This window comes from Stegastes partitus, unplaced genomic scaffold (genome assembly GCF_000690725.1).
Source record: "Stegastes partitus isolate 25-593 unplaced genomic scaffold, Stegastes_partitus-1.0.2 Scaffold729, whole genome shotgun sequence".
Taxonomy (NCBI): domain Eukaryota; kingdom Metazoa; phylum Chordata; class Actinopteri; family Pomacentridae; genus Stegastes; species Stegastes partitus.
Window position 1 is genome coordinate 247,703 of NW_007578460.1, and position 14,379 is coordinate 262,081.

Genomic DNA, 14,379 nt, shown 5'->3' on the forward strand with positions numbered 1-14,379 from the left:
GTTTTCAAATTAGCCACGAATATTATACTTTATAATACGTCTCAGTAAAATTATCTGGACGTTGTTGTGTGTGTGTGCAGTCTAACTTTAACTGTGACTTAAATGGACGCTGATTAATTTCCTGTCAGTAGACGTAATCAGCTCCCTGTGAAACTTCCACGACACATTTGTTTGGTGCGACGCTGAGAGATCCGTTGTTGCCGTTTGTCAGCGAATCAAAGTCAGACCTTGTTGAGTCGAGTTCTTATTTATTGACACCTACAGACGTAACTGGGACTTCACAGCTCACAGACGAACAGCGTTTTACACTCACAGATCCTTTTATCTCTTCTCAGACGCTCAGTAGTTGTGATTTTCCTTCATATTTACTGAAAGAGATTCTCCCGTATGGGCCCATTAATTGTTCTCATGTGTGGCATCAGAGGCGTGTTATGCAGATTTTTTTTATTTTCTTGTGGTGTTTGTTACAAGTAAAAGGAATTTGGCTCATTTAGATGGAATAAAGTACATTTACACTTTATTTGCCAGGATGCAGAACTGATTCTGTGACCGTATTGCATCAGAACAAGCAGACAGTAAAGACGCTGCACACCGTTGTGATGCAGAACTCACTTTCTCAAGCCGCCACGCTGCTCCTAAACCAGCTGTCCGTCAAAAGGTTCCTCCTCGTTAATCCAATTAAGCTAATGAGGCGCTGAAAGGGAGACAACACCACTTAACTGGAACCGAGTCCAGAGATGCTCTGTGAGGATTCTGGCAGACCGACACCACCGGTCTCCGTTCTGATGGTCTGTGTGCTGAGGTGTGTAAACAAGAAGTCTGCTGTGTTGCTTTCTGACAAATAATTCTAACACGGACTGATGACATCTTCAGATTCATACCTTGTAGATAATTCCACTGGGTCCAGACCAGTTGGACATGTCGGCTCATGGATACTGGAGTCTTCACGTAGTTTTACAGCAGCTAAGTTTTCATTGTTGTTGTTTTTGTGCTTTTTGAATACTGTAAACAACCAACATTGTAATATATGCTGTAAAAATGTATATTTGGACAGTTTTTAACCACAATTTTTTTCTAACAGTTTGCTGGTATTTTACAGATTTTCCTGTTTTGTTAAATTACAGATAATAACTAGTAAGTTCACAGGGGGAAAAAGTACTGTTTTTTATATTATCTCCAATAATGAATTAATTTTTTTAAATTATTATTATTATTTTTACAATGTTTGACCCTGAAATTACAAAATTGTCATTGTATTTAAATCAGCAAGAAACATCAGTATTTCACAAACAATTGTCATTATTACAGTGTCAAATCATTTTTAACTGCTATTTTAAGATTTTCTAGTTTCGTGACATTACAGATAATAACTGATTTAATCTATATATATATTTTACATGAAGAAGAAAAACCAAAACAAGCTAAAATGTGTATAATAATAATGTTGACATAAAAAAGTTCCTATTTTTGCAAATCACATTTTATTCTTTTAAAATGTTTGACTGTATATTACTCCATTTTGCTGTATTTAAATCAGCTTAAAAATGCCATTTTTTTAAACAGATATCTTCACAGTTTTTAAATATTACAGTATTCCACCATTATTATCATTATTTTGTTTTTACTATTATTATCATTATTTATTTTTTGGTATTTTTTTCTGTCACCATTGCTGCCAGATTTTCATCCTCCCCCCCAAATCTTTTATTTATAGTGTACATACTGATATAAACAACTGAAAAACACATCAATCAGTGAAATGCACCACTCGTATGAATATCTTTTGGTAAATATTGGTACTTCGTGCACATTCACATGAATTTCAAGCTTCGCAGATACAGACTGCTCGAGCTCCAGTGACAGAGTTTCTGCTAAATATAGATGTACCGGCCATAATAACAGCAAATGTACTGTAGACAATGGAGTTACATAACCTTTAAGAAGAAAAAAAAAAATGATGTTGAGAGCTGAATAAAAACCACTTGGTGCAAAGTGTTGAACATTGAAGACAAACCGTCGTGTATGAAAACCTTCTTTCATCCAGCGTCCATATTCGAACCCAGCCAGCAATTTACAACAAATCAAACTCCTACAAATGATGAGCGCAGTGACCACAGCTCAGCTTCACATGGGATTCATCTGGATGTGATGTTTTAAAGCGATCGTGGTGAAAAACACCAAACTCAAAGGCCAGATTTTAACCTCATGGTAAAAGCAGATCGGAGGTGATTGACAGGCGACTCACCCTCAGCTGCCGTGATTTCCGTCCTCCACCCTTATTTGTACAAAAACGGGACTTTTCTGGCTCCAAAACAACAGCCAAGAATGAGGCAATGGTAAAACACAGTCTTCATAATGTCATGTCATTGCCAATAACCTGAGGCTGATGTCACAGAAATTATGCTCGTAATATTTATATCATTATGAGGCGACGTGTGCTGATAGATCACTGAAAGACTTGGTCCCACCTGTCAGGAATCCTTGCAAATATTGTCTCTTAAAACCCACAACTCTGGCTGATTTCCACTTTTTATTGAAGCGTCATATTAGAGGTGGAAATTATGAATCACTGTGTTGATTCAAATTGTTCCATTTAGTGCACTTTAACCATTTGTGGTGACTGACTGTCATTTGTTGATTTTGCTCAGAGCTGAGAAATTGCTCCAGTTGATGAGATGCTGGTTTGAACTGCAGCCATGACTCGATAATCCGACACTAAATGTAAAACCTTCTTTTATGTCGGATAGCAAGGCTGTCGGATTGTCAAGACGGAGGTCCAGATACGAGGAGGGCTTGATGCTGGAAGGATCATTAGTTGTTAATTATTGTTCATAGTTGTTATAATAACTAGTAGGGCTGGTCCCAACAGCACTTTCTGCTCTCTGGATATTCAGGCCCAATGAATGATGAATATTCGGCGTGGTCGGGGGACACTTCCACCCCGGGGCAGCGCTCCAACGGGGTGGAAGTGGTCGGAACGCATAGGCAGTACTTGGCTGCTGATGCTAGTTTAGGATAGTCGTCACGGTGGCGGTTTACTTCCGTACACACTGAGCACGCTCGCTGCGTGTGACGTCGTCGTGTCCTCTTCTGCGCATGCGGGACACTTTTGGGTCGTATGAAGTTCACACAGCAGATCACATACAAGTCGTATTGAACTGGAAACGTGAAGGAAGTCACAAAGAAATCCTCATTGAGCATCAAGTCCTGCAGTGTGAACGTAGCCAATCTGTGGGATTGTTCAGTCAGATAATACGCCGTCATCCTGATTGGTGACATTAAATGTCATGTCGGAGTCAGAATCCAAGGCTGTCGCTATGTTAAGGCTGTTTTTATGGGTTCTGTTTGTTTTTTTACTAAAAACCTGTCGGATAGCAGGTTTAGGATTGTTAAGGGTCAGATTATCGAGTCATGACTGTATTTGATTCAGTTCAGTGCAAAAGTATGCATCTAGAAACACAATAGCTCAGCATAAAGCGTTTTTTCCTGCTGTGTGAAGTTGTGTCAGCAACTTATCTCAACTTGGTTTGTTTATTTATTGCTGGTGATAAATCCAGCATTACATGCAGCATCCAGAAACCTGGTCCGTGTTTATCCTCAGCTATTGGGGTAATGATGAGAGGCTGAAATATTAAAAAATCAGGACCTGAATCAGACAATCAGAGACCTGGATAGTGTTGTAATCATGCATACATGTTAAATAATTATATTTGTACATGTTTAATGGCAATAAGATCTCCCAAAACTGGGATAAAACCTAACAGTGAGTCAATAAAGGTGTTAAAGAGAAGCGAGGAGCACAGCTGTCTTTAGTAAGCGCTCCCTCTTGAACCGGGAGCGTCACGCTGTAATCTAACCCGGCTGGAGCAGCGTGAGATTTGAGGCGACTGACAATCGATAGCACAGAGTGGATGGTAGATCTGTGCAGTTTCCCCTCAGCTACTGACAGACTGAGAGGGAGAGTAAAAGTCCGAGAGTCTTTCATGAACCCCGACAGCATCTCCTCCTCGCTCACGTTGTCACTCTCACTCTGTCTGTTCTCCATCCCTCACGCTGTCAACTCCTTCAGTTTTTTCTTTCCGCCTCTTTTTCTTTTCTTTTCTTTCTTTCTTCTTCTCTCTCTGTCATGAAGTGTCGCATCTCCCCCCATCCTCCTCCACTGTCATTATCTTCGGTTGTGTCGCAGCCATTACTGTCTGTTTTCCAGACTCTCCAGTTTGTATTCATCAGGCTTGTTGCAGCAGCAGGAGGAGGAGGAGGAGGAGGTGTTGGTTATGTTGAAGGCTGACTGGTCTACTGGGGAGATTCACCCAAACACAGCGCTCATCTGGGCGAGCTGTCACACAACCGTATCGCCTGTATCAGGTGTGTGCGGCTGACAGAAAACACAAGGGACGGACAAAGCAAACGAAGGCAATTGTGGCTGCGAAAGAGAGCGGCTGACATTTACGGCCTGAAATCCTAATTTCCTGGTGAGCATCAAGCATTTAGTGCTTTTGTGGAGTTATTGTAAAGCCTGTTTTTCAGCGTGTGTGCGTGTGAGAGGGAGAGAGAAAGCATGGTTTTGGCATATTATCCCCTGGCTGCTCAGTTGATGTGTTAAACAGCAGTGGATTGTGGGACTGCTGGAAGGATTAGCCCCAGAACAACCCCGGCTTCAAAGACACACCTCGCCGCCGCTGAGCCAGAAAACAAAAGCTTCAATAAGCTGAAGCCTTCCACCTGTCAAATGCCTCGTGGCTGAAGTGACAGCCTCACGTCTGATGGCGACAGGAAGGAGCCGTTACTCGCATGCATGCATATGGATGTGCATGTTCGAGTTGTTTATTCTTCTGCCGGCAGTAATGTCCTGCACACACACATTGACGGCTATATGATCCCGTTTACCGTCATGCGGATTAGCGATGAGCAGCCAATGTGATGGTTTCACAGTCCCAGATGCGGCGGCTCAATTTGTACACATCAGGCCGCGATCTCACACATCACATCGGGAGCGCAATCACGCGTCTTGTAATTACACTCAGACGAATTATCAAATTCCTCACCAGCGTCTGACACCGCCGTCTGTCGTGCTCGAGGCCATAAAATCTACCAGCAAAAGAAAAACAACAATCGAACTGTTTTAACCCCTGAATTTGTCAGATAGTAGCTCCACATTTGGTCTTTTATTGTTCCCAGATATCTTTCCATCTTGTGTTTTGATATTCGATATTCTTTCCATAAACTATTACTGCCTGACACTCTATTCTAGTCTTTCCTTATTATCCTCTAGTCTCTGCACATCCATCGTGATTCACTTTTATCGTAAACTTTTCTTTCTTTGTTTTTTTTGTCAACCTAAATTTTCCAGGTTTTTTTTTTTCTTTCCCCCAAAGTAATTAGGATAAAAGGTTTGATAACTGAAACTCTTCATGTCACTACGCCTCCCCACAGACTTGTACAGAAATACAATAGAGAAATGTTGGATCAACTTGAATGAATTGGTTTATCTGGTAACATGCATTTGAAATAAATTCATCCAAATTAAGTTGACAAGTAATTATTGTACCACTGGTCACTTGAAGTCAACTTGAAGTTTCCAATTTTTCCAACTTAGTTTGTTTGCTTTGCCCAAATCTAAAACCAAAAACATGACTTAGTCATTGGACTTACTGTTTGTTCCTTTTCTTTACTCTGTTTTTGGATTAGTTTTTTAAAAATGTGTACATTACGATGTCAGACTCATAATGCCAAAGGAGTAGTGAACCTAATTTGAAATACAAATACCAGTTTAAAGGGACAGAGAGTAACTTCAAGTTGATAAAATTCCCCAAAACTAAGCTGCCATCTCCAAAGCAAGAAGATAAATGCCATTTTTTTGAGCAGTACTTTACTTCAACTACAGCTCAGATATATAATAATATTCATAAAGTAATTAGTATGATAAAAAAAGAAAAAAAAAACTCGACCAACATTCATATAATCTTCAACTACATCCAGCTGTGTGTTGTCAAATTTGAACTTAGCCGTTTTCTTCCTGTTTCTAGAGTTCACTTAGTTGGATCTGCGTAAATAAAAGCAAAAATGTAAATTCTCAGTGCCTGCTTTTCTTTGCCACCATCTAAAACTTTGCTGGAGGTTGTGATAAATAATCAACTTGTGTAAATGGAGACTCACTGAGTGCTCAGGAGACATTTAGAGATTAAAACCCCGGAAGCTTAACATCAATCAGCAAAGACCCTCACAGATATCCTCGCATATGCCATTTGGTGGACGCTGTTAACCAAAGCTCCTTACAGGACCAAGAGTGCACGCATTTAGTCACTGCAGGGGGATCATGGAAGGGAATTGAACCCCCAACCTCTGTGACATGAATGTGTGTAAGTCCGAAACAGGGCACATAAATGTGGCATGAAGCCTTTTTGTAAGTGCAGATGATGAATGAATAATGTGGCCAGGCTGAATTTTAAAGCACGAGGCTGAGGGTGTTCCGTCTTTTCATTATTAAAGATAAGTAGATACGATTCCTCTGCAGATAAATGTGTCATGAAGAGGGACCTTTTAGTGCTTATTAAACACCAACTGTGAATAATGTTGTCCGTTCCTTTTCCTGAGGTGACGACAGCGACTGGCAGTTAACTTAATGAGCAACTTTACTGTCTTCATCAGGGGAAGATGTCTTTGACTGGCACCATTAGTCTTTAAGTGTTTGTCTAAATGCATCTCGTACCAGCTGAAGTAGAAGCACTTGGAATTTAAAAGAATTTATTCAATTAATTTCTCCTCAAAAATTGTCCGATAACAGATATAGTCTATGTAGTCAGCCTGATGTGCCTCTTAGAAAACACACTGAAGAAAAAATAGCAAGATTTGATGAAAGTCTGAATCACACAATAAGGAAACCCTACTTAGTTCTTTTATTGGATGCTTATAAAGACTCCAAAGAACATGTTTGTAACATTTGCTTCGGGGCACCATCACTGCATCCTGGGCTTAGCACCACAAGATGATTGTGTATTTTTTCACAGTAGTTTGTTCTTCTAATGCCATTTTATCTTTCATTACATTTACTTAGACCTCTACCACCAAGTGCCTAAAAAAATGACAGTTTCCCAATGGGACTTTTGTATTGAGCACCATTCGCAACTCAACTAGTTAGTAGCAGCCAAGTTAGCCAAGTTGTGTATTCGAGTCTTAGTTGTTATGCTGATTTGTAGGAGTGGAGTAAGCAAGAGCAAATGACATGTTATGACCCAGATAGTTGCATGTTAGAACATGCCTGTGATTGACCTATTGGAAGTATAGATTCTTTCAGACTCTTTTTGACCTGAGCTACACTTACCCACACAGATCTCGTGTCCACCCCGTGACATAGAGCTGGTTGGGTGGCAACTCTCATCATTGCTGAGGCATTTTGGGGAGCAGAGTTTACGCTCACAGTTGTCACCCTTGTACACTGTTGGGTCTGTGTCAGCACCGCTGACATGCAGCGAGCTATGGTGCTGCTTTGAATGGTCGCACGCTAACCGATTGTTGTGGCCCGGCATGTGCGGTTAGTGCATTTGCAAAATGGACGAGCTGGAGGCACGAGTCTGTGAGCAGCTCCATCGCTACAGGCATCTCTGTGATCAATCAATGTGGGAGCAGAGGGATTCCCACAGAACACAGAACTCATGGAGGGGAGATTGTCGTGACAACTGCTGCAAGCATTTCTGGAGAAAACTGGACGAAAAAAAACACCACAGCATCCAGCACTGGGTGTCTAGATTGTTATACCAGAGGAGATTTGTAGGCTTCATAGTTGTAGCTTCTTATAGGAAGCTCATTGTCTGTGTTGGAGGATTCAGTGAGAATGTCTGTGGATGTTAACCTTAAGGGTTTAGAAATGGCTGATCTGCCATCCCAGTTCATCTTCACCTGGTAGACTGTGAAAAAAAAGCTGTCGATTTGTGGGTTGTCTGAGTTCTGGAAACAAGCTTAATTTCTCTTGTATGATGCCATAACTGTCTCCTCCTCCTCCTCCAGACAATGCTTGTCAGCAGGACAAATACATTTTATTATCTTAGGAGATGTTGTTGCTGTTATTCAGAAGTTAGTTAGACGCTGCTGGTGTTATCGTGGACTTTCCTTCAGCTCAGACTCACCGTATTCAGAAGGAAAGTTGTTGCAGCCACCACCAATCAGTCTCTCCACTGTCTTCTCCGCATATTCAGTCTTCAGCTTTCCTACAATTGTCGAGACGTTGTCCCGTCTGAGCCTCCCCAAAATCATCACCTCCCCCCCTGCAGGGCGCACCCCTCAAATCCCTCCCCTCTCCAGCCCTGTAATCCGTAATCCCAGCTCCTCGCCATTCAAGTACATTAGTGAATTATTCCTTTAATCCAAAGGGGGGAGCGACCGCAAAGCAGCTTTCTGCATGACTCAACGAGCCGCCTTCGGATGAAGTAATCGACCGGAGGATAAGTATACAGCCAATCACGTCTCGTTTTAATTTGTTTCGCCCGCCAGACTCCTTGAGCCCGCTTTGTTCGTCCTGTAATGCCAGAAGAGTTTAGCGTGCAGAGTCATTGTGTGGCAGCGGACCACTGGTGTGTGCGGCCGGGCCTGGAAATGTTTTTGGAAAGACTGAGCTGTGCCAGATTGTGATTGTACGTTTATATTTACAGTCAAACAAACAGCAGCAGATGTTGCGTTTTCTTCTGGTATTCTCGGCTAATATTTGCAGTTTTCAGTCGATCGGGCTTTTGTTTGGGAGGTACTTTCACAGTGACATGCACAGTGGATACGTTGAGTTGGTACGACTGAGATCCATCTGAGTGAATTTAGAGGAGCAGGTCCTACAAAAAAAAAAGGGATGTTTTCACCGCTCTGTTCCCGACCGGTTTATTTTGAACCCGTTGATGGTTGAATATTTCATAGTAATGGTTCTGATGTCATGGTTTGTGTGAGATCAGCATATTTTCTACTGCCGGCTGCACAAAAGCGACTTTTTTTTTCCGCAGTTTGATGCTGTGTACATGTTTCGCAAGCAGTTTTATTCCTGCAAAACACGTTAAGAAGCAAAAAACATCCTGTGTAAGGTGACAGGTGCAGGTGCAGGTGTTCAGCAAGCAGCGAGATGTTAGTTATTGGAGTCTGGCTGCTGGTTTGGTCTGTTTATCAGCAGTTAATCTAACGGAGGCTTTAAAGGTTCTTCAGAACCCTTCAGTCTCATCTACATTAGCTTCATCACTTTGTGCTCGAGAACATTTCTGGCTCTGGTTGCCTCGGTGACTCTGTTGTATATTTCCAGCCTCATGTTTCGGAGTGAAACTGGCTGACCTAATAATGCAGTTTATTGATTTAAACCTTAACTTTTTCTAATATCCTAAACGATATGAGTTGTTGTGAATGCAGTTATACGATTGGGTTTCGTTGGGGACCACGTTGATGAGCTGTCGTTCCATTTTGATGTGTATCTTTGGCTGTAGTTGCCTCAATCATGTTGCTGTAAAGCTGAGATTAGTTTAATTCGGTACCTGCTCAGTTTATGTCACAGAACTTCATTAACATTCTCTGGTTGCCACATCACTGCTGGTCTCTGTCAGTGTGTTCACCCCTTTAGTTCCAGTCTTATATAGAAGTGCAAAATTCTCTTTATCAGAGTCATTACAATCAGGTCTGCACATGCAGACATGATGCATGTAGTTTTAGATTGTGGATTGTATTGTTTTAGATGTCTGTAGCAAATAAAAGTTCTCGAATGTGCCTAGAAATGATTTTTTAAAAGTCTTTCATTGCCGTTTTAGGAGTTGAGAATCATAATTTATCTAAGTATCAGTATCAAAGTAATTCAATAACGGGTGGACCCCCCAGTGTCCCACCCACTGGTGCAGATCACACTAAAGGAAACGACAGTTTCTGCTCCAAATCACTCATCTTTAATGGCCTGAGCTGGATTTACCTGTTGGGGGTTCATAGGCAGAAATTTAATGTTTAGTCCCTGTTGTTATAATTTGATTAAACACCGCTTTAGTTAGTTAGCATGTGGATATGGAGCCACTCTGAGAATGATTAATATTGTATTTAAGCAGTTTTGCACAGTGATTGAAAAACAACAGACAACCAGTGAATCAGGGTCTTTTTGGGCTCTTTGACGTCTGGTGGCACTGAGTAGAGTTTATAGTACAAATATAATGCAACATGCAGAAATGTCTTGTTTACTCTTGTTTTATTTTTTTATTTATTCAAATTTTCAGGGCGATTCCAACCGGGATTCAGTCAACGCTGATATTACACTTTGTCTGAGTCAGCATCACACAGTATTGGTGCTGCAAATCTGCCTAACGAGCCCTGCACTCCGGTAACAGGGCCATTTGAGGGCTTGAAGTTTTTGCTACGCTGATCAATACAAACCGTGTCCTTTTTCTAGAGTGAAACCATTTTCACCTCATTAAATTCACTGCAGTTCCCTCACCACAGACTGTTTTTTTCGCCCTCAGTCAGGCAACAGTGAGAGTTTTCATGCATCTTTGCTCAGAGTCTGACCATTAGTCCTTGAGGCTTGGCCGAAGGTTTTCAGTTCTAACACTTTAATGCAGAGTCCAGCTGTTTTGGGATGGATTTTAAAAACACTGTTTTCCTCTGAAAGCTTTAAAGCAAACTCTGACCTCTTTATGTTTATTCTAAGAAACTGTTTTTTTGTGTGTTTGTAGGAAATGTTGTTGGGACCAACGCCACTGAGCCGGACAACACGGCCAATGTCACTTTCCTGCTTAACGAGGAGGAAGGGCCAGTCAAGGTGAATGAGGTCATCGCCACGGTAACCGGGATGAGCAGCTCGGCAGCTTCTGACACAATCGACACTGTGACCCCGAGGGCGGGCCGAATCCCCCGCGCCGGCGAGGAGGAGGAGCAGAGCAGCGGCATGTTCGGTGAAACGGTGGTCCCAACGGTGGAGGAGGTAGGCGTGGCCGCTCCGCCCCAACTTAGCCCCGATTCTGCTGAGACAGAGCTCCTGTTGCCCAGCAACCCACGCCAACAGGAAGCCGTGGAGGGGGAGGAGGAGGAGGAGGAGGAAGAGCGTCTGCCGCACACCGACCCACCTTGGATCCATGCCAAGGATACCGCCGTGTTTGACCTGGACCGCCTTTTCACCACCACTGCCCCGCCCTCGCCTGCCACTAACCCGTCCAACCCCGACGTCCTCCACGTGGACTTCTTCGACCCCTCCTCTCGTGGGCGTGGCCTAGACCTAGCCCCGCCCTCTCCTTCATCACTGGCTCATGAGCTGCAAGGCGGCGACGCGACCTCCTGGGCGATGCCAGAGAACTACGACTACCTTACGCCCTATGAGGACGGTGTGTCCCCCACCGCTGATGAGTACACCTACAGCACCACGACTGATGCTTACGAGACCGACGAAGACCTCCGACTGGCCCCCGGGCCTCCTGCTCGCTCCAGGCCCCGAGTCCCAGGGTCTGGCTCCTTCAACCCTGGGGCAGCGCTCCCTGGTGTGGGACCTCCAGTACCAAACGTCCCCGTGGCAGCACCTCCAGCGGACTCCCCTAACGGATGTCGTGTGGGCTACCAGCTGGTAAACGGAAGCTGCCGCTCTCCCTGCGACATGCTGCCCAACTACTGCTTCAATGGAGGACAGTGTTACGTGATGGATGGCACGGAAGTTTTCTGCAGGTATGACGCAGCAGAAACTTGTTTGACACAAGTTGGCACAAAACAAAGTCACCAATACTTAACAGTACACGCTGCAGGTCCTCTAAATTGGGGAAACCCTTCAGTTGCATCAAAACTGACACCAAGTCAATACAAAAGTTGTGCACATGCTGCAGAAATCACTGCAAATTTCTTCCAATTTACTTCAGTAGCAGAAGTAGTTAAGGTAACTGAGATGTTCATCAAGAACAGCTATTAGCTTTTAGCACAACTTTCAGTAGAATGCATGCAAATGGTTTTATTTTTGTGCAACCATCAACATGATCCCTTTATCTACAGTATACTGACACGTATTTATCCACTCCGATATACACATACACATACATATACAATATACATACTGTTAAAGCTTTTGAACCTGCAGGCAAAAAACTCCCATTGCATGCATTTTCTTTTTTAGCAGAGGTGTTCCAACACTTGTAAATTGTACACAAATTCTGAAAATAGAAATATTTGGCAATTCTACTAATTCTACTAAAAAAATGAGGCGATAACAACCAACCATCTATAGAGTTATTCAAGAAAAAATAACAATAAATGAGCTATTCTTTCAAAAATATCTTTTCTATAAAATGTTCAAAGACCAAAGCATTGCAGCTGCATGAAGCTCCGTCAAGGTCGCTCATTTGCACGTATAATCAACAATAAATGTATTCTGCAGAACCAACGATGGGTTCTACGGGGCAATCAGACACCAGTGTGCAAATGGACACTTTTCACCTGATACGCAGACTCCATGAAACTACTGATGTAGTGTTCAGCTTTCTGGTCAGGAAGACGTGGAAAAGCTCGGTGGAAAAATAGAAACCATGAGAGTGTTTTATGAGGAAATGTCCTCTTGTCTGCCAGGCTGTACACTTGAGATCTGGACTCAAGTACAGTAAATGCAAGGCTTTGTAAACACAGACAAACTCAAACACTCACACAGAAGAAATTGCAAATTGATGTTATTTTTATAACTGCCGTGCACCGTCTCCACTTGTGCCCCATTACTGTGTGACCTGCCTCCCGGGCTTCAGCCACAAACTGCAGAAATGACTTTCCTCCGTACTCAATCCAATAGGTTTGCTGCGGTGATGAATCTAGGTGGAGGTCAAAAGTCAGACGGATTAAGAGAATCATTTATGAAAATATGGTGTAAGCCGAGTCCTCTGCCAATGGATCTGAAAGTCAACAATCAGAGTGCATCTGTGGATCAAAACGTCCCAATCTGTGAACTATACACCAGCGTTCACCACATCCCTGTGCCGGGTTCGGGATTAGAGCTGCTGCAGATGGGTCGGCGGGGGGGGTTGATGTGTGCTTTGTCTGATAGCTTTTCTAATTTCTAATACTGTATTATTACACTGGAAGGGATGTTGTCCATAATATGTACTGAATGGAATAAGAAGGGATCGATACCAAACCCGTATTTACAATCAGCCCGTGTGCATTGAGATAAAAACGGATTGATTTAGAGTTTTAATTTAAAATTGATTGTGTCCTGGCAAGATTCGTCTTCTCTCCAGCTTCTATCCCCCCCTCTACCTATAAGCATTTTAACATACATTCAGGTCACAGAACTCAGCGTTTGCCATCTAGAATGGAAAATGCATATCGACGTTTTACCAAGAAGGTCATCTGACGACACTTCTTGCAACTCTGAGGTCTTTTTCAGAGTCATGAAAGAGCCACAGTCTGGTCTGGTGGCATTTGGTTTGTATGCCCCACCTAAGTTTAGCAGCTTGGTCGCCAGTGGGACACGGTTTATCAAAAAGACAGATTTTACAATGAGGTGAAAATAATAGAAAATAGACGAAGCATGAATTCTCAACATCAGGTTCAACATCCCAAGAAACGTTCTACAATTGCCATTTTGTGCTTCCAGTCACCAATTAAACAGAAACATCATCCAAGAGGCCCAGAAATGATTTACACACTTTTAGACACCGTTGAGAGAGATACCGGGAATTGCAAGCAGTTACTAACCGAAACAGAAGTACTTAAGTTAACAGACATTTCATCACAATAAACAGAGAAGAGATCTAACGGCGTCAAATCCGAGGCTGATTTTACACACGTTTCCCCATAATCATAAAATAAATGATCCGACCAATCAGCACAGGAGACACTTCGAATTAGCGAACAGCTGCGCCGATTAACATGCAAATTTATGCACAGCGGCGATCGGCATCGTGACTGCAGCTGATGGAGAAAATATTAGTCAAAACTATTATTCAGACACGCAGACAACTGAAGATGTAAAATGTCTTGGACAACTGCCAGAGAGTCCAGATTTCTGAAAGTAACAAGGTCAGTGATTTCTGTGGTAAGACCCCCAACCTCAGTAGACCCCGGCCTCACGTCTCTGCCGTCTGCTCACTGAGGCCTGATTGTTTTCACCCCATGCTGTGGTCATGACCTTGATCCCTGCCAACCTTTCACCCCCTCCAAGACCGCGTTCATAATATGATTTGAATCGGAATTGGAGGATTTTTAAGATTACTTAAATACACATTTGAAAAAAAAGAAAAATCCGACATCTACTGCGATAATATAAAAAGATTTTAGCGTTAATTCCCATATGTGCTGCATGTGGTGCTACTATACAGTGTAAACTAGCATTCAAAGAAGCAAATTTTACATTTCTTATCTCGACATCGATGACAAGCGTCACAAATTGACAACAAATGTTTTGCAAAATTACAA

General features: G+C 42.6%; 1 protein-coding gene across 5 annotated transcripts in view; it reads left to right on the plus strand.

Moving 5' to 3' along the window:
* cspg5a (chondroitin sulfate proteoglycan 5a) overlaps nt 1-14,379 on the plus strand; it is a 67,831-nt gene that overhangs the window by 14,704 nt on the left and 38,748 nt on the right. For all 5 annotated transcript variants that reach the window (XM_008291280.1, XM_008291282.1, XM_008291281.1 and 2 more), the window contains exon 2: nt 10,674-11,652. In XM_008291280.1, coding sequence (XP_008289502.1) covers nt 10,674-11,652 — 979 coding nt within the window. The remainder of the gene's footprint in view (nt 1-10,673; nt 11,653-14,379) is intronic.